The 14,604-nt window shown below is 43.2% G+C and overlaps 1 protein-coding gene across 1 annotated transcript in view; it reads right to left on the bottom strand.

Annotated features, from left to right (window-relative positions):
* Positions 1–11,989: 11,989 nt before the first annotated feature.
* The window catches only part of Fat3 (FAT atypical cadherin 3), a 615,276-nt gene continuing 612,661 nt past the window's right edge, over positions 11,990–14,604 (bottom strand). The window contains exons 27-28 of the mRNA XM_051155934.1: positions 13,899–13,934; positions 11,990–13,310 (exon numbers count right to left, since the gene is read on the bottom strand). Of these exons, the coding sequence (XP_051011891.1) occupies positions 12,688–13,310; positions 13,899–13,934 (659 nt within the window). The 3' untranslated portion in view covers positions 11,990–12,687. The remainder of the gene's footprint in view (positions 13,311–13,898; positions 13,935–14,604) is intronic.

The raw sequence follows: 14,604 nt of genomic DNA on the forward strand, positions 1-14,604 counted from the left end.
CAACGAGTTCAAGGCTCTTCCCCACTTTCTCTTCTATGAGATTTAGTGTATTTGGTTTTATGTTGAGGTCATTGATCCACTTGGACTTGAGATTTGTGCAAGGTGATAAATATGGGTCTATTTGCTTTCTCCTCCATGAAGGCATCCAGCTAGAACAGTACCATTTTTTGAAGATGCTGTCTTTTTTCTATTGTGTCTTTTTGAATTCTTTATAAAAAACACATGTGTCCATAGGTGTGTAGATTTATATCTAGGTCTTTGATTCAGTTCCATGGATTAAAGTGTCTGTTTTTATGTCAATAATATATGTTTTTTTATTTCTATAGCTCTATAGCTTAAAATCAGGGATGATGATACCCCCAGAAGTTCTTTTATTATGCAGAATTGTTTTAGATATTCTGGGGTTTTATTGTTGTTGTTTTTCCATATGAAGTTGAGTATTGTCCTTTCAAGGTCTGTAAAAAATTAAGTTGGAATTTTGATGGGGATTGCATTGAATTTGTACATTGCTTTTGGTAGGATGGCCATTTTCACTACGTTAATCTTACCTATCCATGAGCATGGAGATCTTTCCGTCTTCTGATATTTTCTTCAATTTCTTTCTTCAAATCCTTGAAGTGCTTGTTATACAGGTACATGCATGCATACGTGTTCAGACACACATATTATAAATACAGTGGTTTTAGCTTTACGTCAAGGAAGATACAACACTCAATTGAAATGTGCACATATTTTTCTTAAGAGAAACACACGCACACTTTCTTGGTTAGGGTTACCTGGAGATATTTTATATTATTGGTGGCTATTTTGAAGGGTGTTCCTTCCCTGATTTTTTTTCCTCAGTCCATCTGTCATTTTTATATATGAGGGGTGGACAGTGTTGAACACACTTAAGGGACAGTTGGTGAATTCATAGGTATCATGGGAAGCCTTGGAAATATTGACAGAAGCAATGTCTGGAGTCATGTGGAAAGTGGGAAACTCTGAGTCAGTTGTAGCACATGTGAATGCTGAGTTTCACATACACAATATACACACGTGTATATGCACATGTATACATACGCAGACATATACATACATGCACACAAATACAGATACACATACAAATACACATGTAAACATACATACATATATATATACATACACATACCCCCACACATACATACACACATACAATACATACATACATACACATCACACACCACACACATACACACTTACATACATAAACATACACAGACATACACTCTCCACATAATACATACATACACAAAATACATACATAAATTTACACACACAGATACATGCATATGCACATATGAATAAAGTGGTTATAGCTTCATGCCAACAAAGATACAAAATTCAATGTGTATCTTTTTCTCTCAAGGATTTTTTTTTCTTCATTTTCTATAATCATTTACCTACTTTTTGTTCAATCGTTTGATACTGATTTTCACTGGAAAATCAAAATCAAAGGAAATAACTTAATTTACTGATGCCATTACAATAACATTGCTCTCTACATTATCCAAATTTGAGATCTATGCCATGTGACCAGAAAAATTAGATTTTCTCATTGTTAAAAATGATTGGAATAATTGAGTAGTATACCTCCAGGTTACAGCTCCTCTAATTACCTCGTATCCTGAATTCTTAATTAATTATATTCTGAGGCATGGGGAAGCAAGTCTCCTTATGCGCTGAGCTCTCTGAAGGCTCATTTCTGTGCTGGATAAGTGATCTCTTCTGCTGTCTTGCAGGGCGGTCCCTGAGGCTGCTGTCCATTTGGTCATTTTAAGCTCATTCCTCTCAAGTCAATTTCCTACTGTTTAGAACAAGCACCTTTCTCCAGTCCAGATCACCTCACCTGTCACCACGTTCCTTTGTGACCCAGTTAAATGCTGTTTCTTTCTGGGTCACAGAGATGATGTAGTCCTAAAGCCTGTCTCAAGAAGCAACTTCTGAGATTGATGGTAATCTTGACTTCATTAGAAGGCGAGTGAGTGTGTGATGAGAGCCTGTGTAGCCGGCAGCATGTTGAAGCCCTGTTGCTCACCATTTATCTATCTATCTATCTATCTATCTATCTATCTATCTATCTATTATCTATCTATCTATCGTCTATCTATCATCTATCTGTCTATCCATTTATTGAGACGATATTTCTTAGTTGGCCTGGAGCTCCCTTGGCTAGGCTGGCTGGCCAGCATACCCCATTGCTTTGCCAGACTCTGTCTCCCCAGGCCTGGGCGCCCCCCCCCCCCCACTTCCCACATGCTGTGTCACACCCAGCTTTTAAAAGTAGGTAGGGAGGCCTGGTGGCACTCAGAGGATGGGGAAGCAAGTTACTTGGATGAGACCTGATAGGCTGTGGTCATATGGTGGGGAGGAGGTCCCCTTCTATTAGAGGTCTAGGGGACGGGAATGGGGTGAAAGAGTGAGGAAGGGTGGGAATGGGAAGATACAAGCTAGGGGATAACAATCAGGAGGTAATCTGAATAAATAATATTTTTTAAAAAGTAAGAAAAAAAGCAGGTTCTGGGGATTGAACTCAGATCCTTATGTTTATGCAGCCAGCACTTTCTCAACTGAGCTATCTGCCCAGCCTGGAAATATATGTTTTAAAGGAATATTTTGGGTTTCATATGTTGCAGAAATGGACAATGCAAAGGTCAAAGGTTGTAAAGTCATGATCATTCTAACATGAGCTTCTGAAGCAGACCCCAGTAGGAACTGCTCATGTGAAATCCTTTCCTGGGACCTTCCTATCCAAGCTTTTGGCCCGAGAGCCAGATATTGGTGTCAATGAACACGCATTGGCCGTTCTCAGTATACCTTTTCTGGACAGACAGACAGACAGAGAGGGACAATACAGTTGACAGTATCTACAAATGTGGAAGATGAAAAGCCAGTTTTCTGGATGGCAGAGAAAAGCCATGAGGTCTCCGACCTAGTGTCTTCTAGGAGTCTTGAAGAGCACAAAACCAGTTTCACAGTTGACAGTGAGTGCGTTGTAAGACTGTTATATGGAGGCTGTGTAATACTGATGTGATTATAATTTATTCTGCTTATAAATTTTAAATGGTTTTCAGGGTAGTTAACAAGGGAAGAAATTCTTAGAAATAAAAACAGACACATCCTTTGACTTAAAATTTTTCCTTCCAGCAACATCTTCAGAAACACTTACATGTGTGCCTGTTTCCACAAAGATGTTCACAGAAGCATCAGTGTCAAACATCAGCCCATCACTAAGAGCTTGCTTTTATAAACCACAGACTGATCACAGTACAGTAGACAGCACAGACATTACAAAGAGGCACACAACAGACAGATGAACCGAAACCCCATCTGTCTATCCAGCATGGAGACAGGAGTTAGCCAAGGTGTTGGGTGACACAGCAAGTTTGAGGACTATTTATATATACAAAGCAAATTGTGTTACGAACCCTCCTTTTACCTGCCCGTGTGACTTGATGGGCTATAATTGTTTATTTGGGATGTGATTACCAAGTATCATAAGGCTATAAAATGCATAAACAGCAAAAGTTCATTTTTTTCTCAGTTTTGGAGAGAGGCAGTCTGAGACCAGGGTGCCATCATGCTTGGAAGCTGGGAGAAACCTTCATTTGTGCACTACTAATTTTGTATTATGGAAGGTGATGGTACAAGTGTTCTCATGGTCCCTCCTTTTATTATAAAAATGTGAATGCTATTTGTGAGAGCCCCGCTCTCGTAGCTTGTTTGCCTTTCAAAGTTCCCACTTCCCCAAACCTGAGTATTAGGGCTAGAATGTCAATATATACATTCTGGGAAGATGTAGCCCATAGCACATATATGTGAAATCAGCTTCATCTGAACTTTTCAACAGTTACGAGGGGCTGTGAGACTGTCCAATCAAAGAGCACCCCTCGCAGAGTCTAAGAAGGAGTCCACAGGCCCCAAAGAAGGGAAGTGGGGAGCTGGTTGAACCCTACAGGATACAGTGGGGATTTGTGCAGAGCTGACAGATCATAAAGCCCATGAAACGGAGGAGCACAAAAAGGTGCCAGTAAGAGAATGATTGTTGTATGAAGCTTAAAGAAGCCTCCTACATTCTTAAAGAAGTGACCCAGTTTCTGTCAGAGGTAGAAATGGTGTGGGAAACCCAACCCAAGGCAAAGTGGCCCTCCATGCCCAGCTTTGTAGGCTTCTGTGTTCACGAGGAAGTAGTCTTTATTATGTGGAGTGGTTTTTTTTTTTTAAATAACGATCCTGTATGTTCATGAGAAAAATGTATGTCAGTATCTACCCGCACTGGACATGAGCCTGAAGGAATACTCAGGGCCATTGGCACAGGTTCATGTGAATACATCTACCCCACATCACATACGTATAATGTGTAAAGTGCTGGTAGTCATTGATGAAAACATACATATGGCATTTTTTTTCCTGTCTTCATTTTCACAGCTTGTAACGAACTTTCACTACTCAGGAAATAATAAAAGGAAAGGAACAACACGAGCATCCGAAGTCCCAGATGCTGCAGAGTCTGAAGCACCTGAGCACTGACAGAACCCCATGAGAGGACGACTCCACAATGGCCCTCACATGACAGCTTGCAGAGGTGGGAATGGCATGGTTGTAGGCACTGACAGAACCCCATGAGAGGACGACTCCACAATGGCCCTCACATGACAGCTTGCAGAGGTGGGAATGGCATGGTTGTAGGCACTGACAGAACCCCATCAGAGGACGACTCCACAATGGCCCTCACATGACAGCTTGCAGAGGTGGGAATGGCATGGTTGTAGGCACTGACAGAACCCCATCAGAGGACGACTCCACAATGGCCCTCACATGACAGCTTGCAGAGGTGGGAATGGCATGGTTGTAGGCCTGCTAAACATCTCCTGTGAGACAGGAGAGGTACCTGAATTGCACACTTAAGAGTTATCCTCAACACAGCTCATATGTACATATAAGAAGTCAAAAAACTAAATAAAATTTGAAGTTTGAAACACTTTGAATACATGAATGTGGGATAAGGAATAGTTAACCTAAAGTATAATAAATAAAGAAACAAAGAACTTTTTAAAAAAAATCTAGTCTTTTTTTTAAAGATTTATTTATTTATTATTATGTATACAGTGTTCTGCCTGCATGTACACCTACATGCCAGAAGAGAGCATCAGATTTCATTATAGATGGTTGTGAGACACCATGTCGTTGCTGGAGATTGAACTCGGGACCCTCGGAAGAGCAGGCGGCCCTCTTAGCCACTGAGCCATCTCTCCAGCCCAAAGAACTTTTTAAAAAAATATAAGAGAAGTATCTTCAACTTTTGTTTATCGAGTTGTAAGTATAGGGTACAGCCTGTAAAGCTGAAGAGGAGAGGGAGCTGACGAGTGATGAAGCAATGACGAAGGACACGGTAGCAAAAGGACACATGGGACATGAAAGAGAGAAAAAAAAAGCTGGTGGTGAGGCACAATGGGATACAGGGTTGTGGCTGGGGATAAGGGGGTTGGAGAGATGGCTCAGAGGTTAAAAGCCCCAACTGCTCTTCCTAAGGTGCTGGGTTCAACTCCCAGCAACCACATGGTGGGTCATGACCATCTGTAATTAGATCTGGTGCCTTCTTGTGGCAAACAGGTGAGCATGCGGGCAGAACACTGTATAAATAATAAAGAAATTAAAAAAGGAGATTAAAAAAGTAATAATGATATGTGACACCTTATATGTTAATTATAAAAATTAAAATTTTCTGTTTTTAGCCATTTTTAAGCATATTAAACTGACTTGTGTGTGTGTGTGTGTGTATTGTAAGTAGATAAATACTGTCACTGTTTCATATTGAAATTGATTCAAATTTTCTTTATTAAAATCATATAAAATTGGCAAAAGTATCCAAAACTTAATTAGAATTTTAAAACCAAAGGAATGAGGAAAAAAATGATAGACCTTTGAAAAATATCTAATTTATTGAAGATGAACTTGTAGATAGAAAACCTGCTCTTTTGTGCAGGGAGCCCACACATTCGAGCACTGACACCACGGCTTCCTGACTTGTGCAAACCATATGTTTGACAGCATCATTGCCCTGAGCAGCACGTGTTCACACAGGAGGAGGCACTTAGCAGACGCTTGGGGGACCAGCGCCTGCACTGCGGTGGAGAAGGGCAGGGAAGCTCAGAGGTGGAAGATTCAGCTGGCTGCAGTGCATCGTGCGTGAACAGCAGAAATTGTTCACTGCTGAGTCTGGGGGCTCGGATGTCACTTTGGAGGAAATATTAAGGAACTATGCACACACCACCTTACAACTTGATTGCATTCCTGCGAAGGATTGCCAGTTGATGATGTCTGGGATCAGGCTTTGGGACAGCCCAATAGTTTCCAGAATGGCTTTCTACAAATGTGGTGAGCACACCTTACCCTCATGCAGTGGCTCCTCTCACTGAGCTTGTCTTGCATTCTTTCATTTGCTAAGTCATAGGTGTGAATGGTCCTGTTAATCTTCCTGGTGAATTATCAAACTGGAGTGACAAGTCTTGGGGACTGACGCAGGGGTGAGCTTTTTAGAGAGAATTATTTCCAAGTTAGAATCCAGCCCTTCTACTGCAAAACCAGAGCAAAGAAAGCAGGTAGACAAAACCTATCCTCTCCCTATCCAAGAGACCCATCTCATCTCTGGGTTGCCCTACCAATTCACAAGGAAGGGCAAAGACTTAAGCTAAAGCTTTCCTGCGAAGGGTGGCAAGGGTTGACACAACTGTGATTGAACATCTTCTTCTTGGTGCAAGAGCGTCCTGACATTTGGGAACCAAGGAATATACAAAGTCACACCACGCAACAAACCTCACAGGAGATTTGCTGGTAAGAACAGAATGGTGGTTGCTTCTAACCTGAAGCAGTGCTGGGGGCAGGGGGCGGGGAGGAGGGTCCTTCATAGGGCTTTTGGATCAATGATACACAGTGAGCTACTGCAGAAGTACAGTGTGGCTAGTCACAGGGGTGGGGATTCTAGGAGCTCCAGGTCAAACCAGAGGCAGGGAACTCTTCCCTGGCTCTCGGTCCCTACAAGGTGGTCAGCCACATTTCTGAGAGTAACATCTGTGCCTTTCTCACCATTATCCCTCTCTGTGTCCCTGGTTCAGGCACCTTTTGGAATACACCGTTTTATAGTGAAGAATTGGAAATGCCTCTCTCCATCTCTTCTGTTATTTATCAAAATCATCCACGATACAAGTATTTACCAAGAGAATTGGTGCATGTAGTCAGTTGGTGCCCACTTTCTATCCAGCTGCTAAGTCTTACCTGTGTATCACAGTGGGTGGGCTAGGGCGAGTCACCAAAGACTGCTCTGCCAAAGGTGAGCCCTCCAGGGGGAACTTCAAGCCCGAAAGGGGGTGGTGCTTAGCACTTGGACTTCAGTGGAGTTGTGGCTGAAGGCTCTGGCATCCTGGCCAGTCCCCAGCAGATGGAGTTCCTACAGTGGATAAAGGCACAGCCCAGTTTGATTGACAGCAGCTCCAGGGCCTGCCCTGCTGGTCTGGACCCACCTCCCCAAGGCAAGGTACAGCAAGCCTGTCTTGGAGAGCTGGGCTTGGGTTTAGTGACTCAGAAGGTGGTGACCTTTGCTGTCTAGTGTCCAGCACTCTCTCCACTGCATGTTTCTCCTCAGGCAAAGGCCCGCAGACCGTGTGTGCCCTGCAGGACACTGCAGAAGACTTTACTATGTGGGCATCACAACATTATTAAAAATCCTGAGATGAAACAAAACAAAATGAAAACCCCAGACCCCTACTTCAGACCAAAGACCCTCTTTAAGGTGTGGGTAGTGCTGTGCGGGTTTTCCTCTAGGAATACTTGCTGCCAAATGCTATGGCAGATGAATGCAAGGAGACACTTAAAAAGAGCCAACACAGTAGAGTTTCATAGTACTGTTTTTCCTTTTACTTGAAAACTTGTTTTAATGATCAAATTTGGCAGTTACAAACCTATGTACTGTTGGGTAGGTTTTTCCCCCTTGTTTTGTTTTTGGCTAATTTTTTTTTGTGTCTTTTTATTTCCTTATGTGTTTTCTTCCATTTCTCTTTCTTTCTTTCTCTCTTAAAAAACCCAAGACTGAATACTTCCAACAGTAATATATGAAGAAACCATCCATCTATATAGGGACAAGATTCAATGATGATTCACTTTCCTCTTTGCATAAGTTTGACTGTGATGTGTGTGTGTGCGAGGTGAGGTGAGTGTTCAGGTGAAGAAATGACAACTCATTTTGACTGGGAAATAGTGTGAGGTCGAGTGCTCAATAACTGGGCAAAACACATTTATCTTTAAAAAGAAGTCAATAGAAACACTTTTCTTTTTTGAAAACAGAGTTAAATGAAAACAGTGGAATCAAAGGAAAGACACAATACATTTCAAAATGAATAAAAAACATCTTTTTCAAATCTAAAGTCCTCTTTTTTTGTGGGTGTACCCCAAAAGTTTGCAGAAAAACAATGTGGATGACTAAGAATTCTATTTGACCCTCCAAATTAAAGCATCCGGACAGGCATGTATCTACAAACGCCTGGAAAACTGAAACCACCTATATACAGTTTTATAAACATTTTAAACACTGAAAACATACATCTTTTATAAACCAGCCTGTTTATAACAGACAAATGTACAACATGGTCTCTGGTACAGTGCTTTGCAAGAACCCTGCCCTTTTCCAGACACATCTGTCACTCCCGAAATGCAGTAGTATGGGCTCATAGAATTGTTACGTAGGAGCAATTCAGGTATTTGTTTGCTGAAGGGTGCGATGGGACATACTAATGGGTCCAACATATTCCAAATGACTACAGAATTCTCTAGTGCATCCTGAACACTGGAAGAGACTAATTATGGCCTTTGTGTATTGTTACATACTTGTAATTATTGCTTTTCATTATTACATAAGGAAAGAAATACCTTATTCTTTTCCCGTCTTAGTCAGCTGGCTAAATGTCACTGATGTCAAACCCATGCATGGCTACTTTAAACCCCCCTGTGACACATGACTGGAAGCTCAAAGAGGTGGGTCTGATTCAGTGATGTGCAACTGAAGGCTGCAAGACACAAACTAACAAGAACACACAGCGCCTCCTCACAGACCACACAGAAAGATGGCACTGAAGAAGTGCCTCTTGGAAGCCCCATGCCCCACACATCACAGAACATCCAACTCTAACCACATGACCAGTGTCTGCAGCAGTGAGAAGGCCAGATAGACAAGCTACACAACACGAACACTAGTTCATCCTGAATTAGTTCATCTAAAGGTCTTTTCTGGGTCTTTAATGATTTATGTTGATCGTCTTTCTTTGTGTTTTGGCCCTCTTAGCTTCAGCAAAGCAGCAAGGCAGTCTGCATCAAGAGGCCAATAGGAAATGTACTTTCTTCTCTTCTGGGATAGTGATTTCTTATGACTGTCCCAGGGAAATCTGCCCAGGCCTTCCTGTGACTCCAGTGGCTTAAACCTTAAGATTATGGCCGTGACCTACATATATTGCTATGACTTTCCCATTGCGCTTTGTGAGTGGGCAGGCTAGGGGTACATGGAAAACAGGCACAGGATGATGCTCAGCAGCAAAAATGCTCTCAGAGGAAGGGAATACATAAAGCACACTGTCCATCCTTTACAGCCCTCTGGCTCCTGCTTGCAGCGTGACAAAGAGCGATGGCTTCTCTCAGCCTAACATGTGTGGCACATCTCCCGACAGATACAAAGACATTCACGCATTGGCTAATTTTCCATCGTGGTGGACAGGATGCGAACAGTGGACAGAACCCGTGAGAAGGAAACAACAACATAAAAGCATACAACACACTGGGTGGGCGTGTTCCACACCACCAGCTTCGCTACCAGTGACGACTACAGTCTGAACATAGTTCTGTGCTCACTCCATCCCCATTGTAGAAACATTCATTTGGCAAAAGCAGCATTTGATGAATGTCCAAATCTCTGGGCCCATCAGAGGCCCCAGAGAAATGGCCTCTATTTGTTTTTATTTTCTTGCATATTTCAGTGAAGGAAGAGCGGAAAGACAGAGGTTCAGCAGAAGAAAGCAGCTTTCAGCTCAGACAGCTTAGTGAGGTGCGACTGTACAGGCAAGAAATAGTGACTAAGTGGATGGGTAATGGTTTTTGTCAATGAGTGGACTTCCGTGTGAGCCTGGGCAAGTCTCCTCCTCTCTCTGGGCATGCTTCCTACATGCGAACATCTTAAGAACCCATTATTTAGAACTGTGGCCACTTCATCTGGTTGCAGGTAAAACTCACCGCGCTCCACTTTCTAATCTGTAAGAGCATCTAATTTTTAAGAAGAGAATCGGATTTCATAAGTTTACAGATAAAGAATCCAATAGACCCAGCACTCATCAGGAATGTCTACAGAGCTATTCTGCTGAAAGTTAGCAGGAAGGTGTCCTAAAGATAGAAGTATTTTATGTAGGTCAGAGGAGAGGTCGGGCAAGGGTTTCTTCAGTGACTCTACAACTGTCTGCAGATAGCTCTATTTATGCCTTCATTATAGGGTCGGCCAGGCGTTCTCTCTGGAAGAGATGCTGGCTAAGCAATGGTGACTCATTGGCACGAATCTCATTTCATAGTTCCCAGGGGCAAGAAATGAATTGTTGGTTTTACTTTGATGGTTTTATGCTGTTGTGTTATTAAAAGCACAGCAGTGATTCAACTCTGGACCATTAGTTTGTCATTTTCTTTGTGATTCTTGCAAATGTGCTTCTTATATAAGAAAAATACTAAAGCAGCCTTAGTGAAATTCATTTATTTCTAAACCACAGTGTGGATAATACCTCCGTGGTGAGTCCAACCGAGAGAATGGAAGAGAAAAGCTGAGAAACCAGACAAGTGTATCTACTAACTTAGGAAGTCTGGGAATGAAAGGACTTTTTTTTTTTTTTTTCTAATGACAGATGTTCAGAAACACTGACTCCTCCAAAGGAGTAAGAGGATTAAAGACAATGGAGAGATGATGGGCAGACCCCAGACGGCTCCCTTTACACACCAATGGTGTCAACAGGAACCATGCATACAGAGATCTACTCAGGAGACAGATGTGCAAATACGCATTCATTTCCCATGGTCACTGCAATGGCGGTGGCCACAGCTGATCAAAGTGAGAGAGGAAAGTCAACTCCACTGCCAGCTTTAACTTTTGAATGTTGGGATTTTTTTTTTTTTTTCGTGGGATGAGCATTCTGTCATGGGAAAGTGATGGCCAAAGCCTACATGTTAGATGGGATGAAAACCCTAGGGTGTAATCAAATGCTACACAGTTTCAAATAGTAGTTCTGGAAAATTATAAAACACTGTCTTTAAAAAAAATCACAGTACTTGCATTAAGTTAATACAAATGGCAGTACTAAAGTAAGGTTAACTGAATTAGAGTACGATATGGCATTTGGTGGTTCTGTTAACACTAAAGATCAGAGAAACCGGAAGGTGAACAGTGCTTGCTCACCTCACCATTCCCAGCACTGAATCCTAAACCCTTTGGGGCAGCTTTCCTCAAGAGCAGCTGTAGTGAGTGCATACTCAGAGTGATACCTAGGTCCTCCTTTCAAGCACACATGCATGCCCACTTGCACGCACACATGCGCGCACACACACACTCACACACACAATTTAATTTATACATAGTCACTACCTACGTTCTTCTTAAAAAACCTAAGAGTATTTATAATGTCATCATTGCCAGTTTAGAATAACACACACGACTTTCACCTGTGGCCTGGACAATTGTGACTACCTCTGATAGCATCACATCCCCTCTCCGCTGAATTTGTGAATTCTGCGTAGACTTTCAAATACTCCTCATTCTAAGGAAGAATATACCAAAAGGGGCCAGTATCTGCAGCAATGTTAGAACCAGGATATGGCCAGGAATATTTGGCAGACAACAAAAAAACCAAGATCATCATCACAGTCTTTATAATGTTTGAACATTAACCTCCCCACGCCCCATCCGCTGGAGCCTTAACAGCCTCTTACTGCTCTCTCTTGCTAACTTTCTCAGAGATCACAAAACCCAACTGTATTATACTGGATGCTTAACACAAGTAAGAAAGGAAAATCTGAGCACACTGTGTATGTTACTGAAACCTAATTTTATAGCTGAAGATTAGGCAGCTTGTTTAAAAAATAGAGTTTGTTTTAAAGGCTTCTGTCCACCTTCCGGTTTAACACCCATTTCTCTTTTCTTTCATCTAGAACACTAACTTTCCTAACAAACATCACTACTATTTTCACTTCCTTGGCTCAACATCACATGCAATGAAGCCCCCCCCCCCCCCTTATGGTGGCAGGGTTAATACTGTAAGGATCTTTGCTTTCATATTTTCAGGGGCACAAAGATGTACAAAGCCACTCATGACTTCCCAGTGAACTCAGGAAACTCATTTCTTCCCCTTGGCACTCCAAGCCACAAACACAGATAGATACCCACAGCAAGGACTGTCAGCTCCTCCCTCCCCGCTGAAACAAGGCTGAGTGTCTGCGTGTCACTCTGGGAGGCGAGCTCGCTTGTGACAGTAAGACAGGTGAAAGTGTTGCTCATAGAAAGTCCACAATTCCACGGACATCTCTCCATCCAGACACAAGTGCAGCCAGTTTCCTTCCATGCTGTAGTGCTCGGGGCACAGCACCCAGGGGTGTCCTCTACACCTGAGTCTGGTGCTGCGTTTCCACAAAGGGAATGCGAAGGTTGCTGAGGCTGAGCTCGCCCGCGCTCTCATAGTCACTCATGGCTACCTCGGAATCATCAAAGCCACAGCGGGCTGACATATCCGAGGATGGGGTGCCTCTGCAGTTGTGCAAGGACAGAGACACACTGTCTGTGGGGCCCGTGACCTCGGTGCCATGGTTCATGCCTACTGCAAAAGTACTAAAATCACAGTTGGAGGGTGGGCCCCCCAAATCCGTTTCATTGGGGAGTGGGTGAGGAGGGAGGTACTGGCTGGGGTGAAACCGGGGCCTTCTCCTGCAGTCTGGGCTCATGGTGCCAGAGAGTGAGGTGGGCTGAGAGGGAGGCAGAGCCTCATACTGCTCGGGGAAGTCCTCAGGCAGTGGTGGTGGCAGCTGATCCTGACTCAGGAACTCCTCTTCATGAGGTGGGGGGTATTCACTGTCAATGTCATAGCCACCTAGATAGTAGTCACTCTCCAGCTCTCGTGTGCTGCCCTGGTGTGCCGACCCTCCGTCCTGGCTCTCATAGTTGGGCATTTCTTCTATATCAGACAGCCGTGCCCCAGGCATCCAGTCAGATGTGTCCCAGTGGTAAGCTGTGAGAGAAAAATCCAGATGATTAACTTCCTCCACACTAGAGAAGGGGAAAGGATCGATGAAGAGCAGGGATGAGCCTGTCATGCATTACCAAAGTCCAGGAGACCCTGAGAGCCAAGGTCAAATGCAAGCTGTCTCCAAGGGCCCATTAGGGGCAGCCATGCTTAGGCCTGGAGAGAGCACAGAGAAAAGGAGCCTGGCTGCTGCAGACTCCTAGTCACCAGGTCCAGCGATATGACACCAGAGGCATGCTGATGGAACACAGACTTAGCATCTTCAATATCCACCCTCCCGTTCCCACTTCCCATAGCATGCTGTGCACAAGGCCGGGAACATGGCGGCATGCTGCCAGAGAGATGCACTGGTATGCTATGAACTGCAAAAGCCAGGAGCTTTGCAGGTAAGTGGGTGAATTCCACACACAGGCTGGAGCGGCGGAGTGCATGTGGGGCTGAGCGCGCAAGACACCTGGAACATGCAAAACTCAGCTGGGGAGACTCAGGGGGGATGGGGGGAGGGCACAGTGAGAATGAGTGAGCAGTGCAGACACAGAAATGAGCTGTTATCCCGGCTGCTGGCAGAGTCACCTCTGTTGTAGTTCTGTCCTGGGTCCATGACAGACACTGTTCAAACACAAAGTGAGAAGTGAATCCGGCCATCCAGGCCAGGTGACGAGAGACAAAGCAGATACTTCAGAAGCTCTAAAACACTCTCGGGAAACCAAGGCCTAACACTGAGCTCACACTTAAAAAAATCTCTCCCCACTGTGATTTGGGAAATGAATACATCAATCCCATCTGCATTTTGCTATAATTTTATTAAAGCACTAACAAAATTACCTGATATAAATTAATCCTCATAACATTGCCATTTCTGATGACTTTATAAGTATTCATAGCTCACAGCAGGTACTCAACAAATGCTAGAAGAATGTAATATTAACTGATTAATCTGGATTGTGAATGAATATTCTTTACTTTGAAGAGATTTGATAAGGGAATCTTGCTATTTTAAAAAAATGAACTAGATTTTCTTTCAAAATTGTTCAGTTTATTGCAATCCATAAAGATACATCTGGAACCTTAAAATATTTTTTTTCTGGTACTGGAGACCAAACCTATGGGCTAGCTAGGCAAGTCCTCTAACTCTGAGCTACATCCCCACCCCTGTTATTATCTTATTTACAAGCAGCGTTATATAGCACTTCCAACCCCAGATAAAGGACCACAGGAGCAAACTCTCCAGAAGGACACAGACTTGCTATGGAAGGAGGAAAACAAAGATAAAAAACAA

This window comes from Acomys russatus, chromosome 14 (assembly GCF_903995435.1).
Source record: "Acomys russatus chromosome 14, mAcoRus1.1, whole genome shotgun sequence".
Taxonomy (NCBI): Eukaryota; Metazoa; Chordata; class Mammalia; order Rodentia; family Muridae; genus Acomys; species Acomys russatus.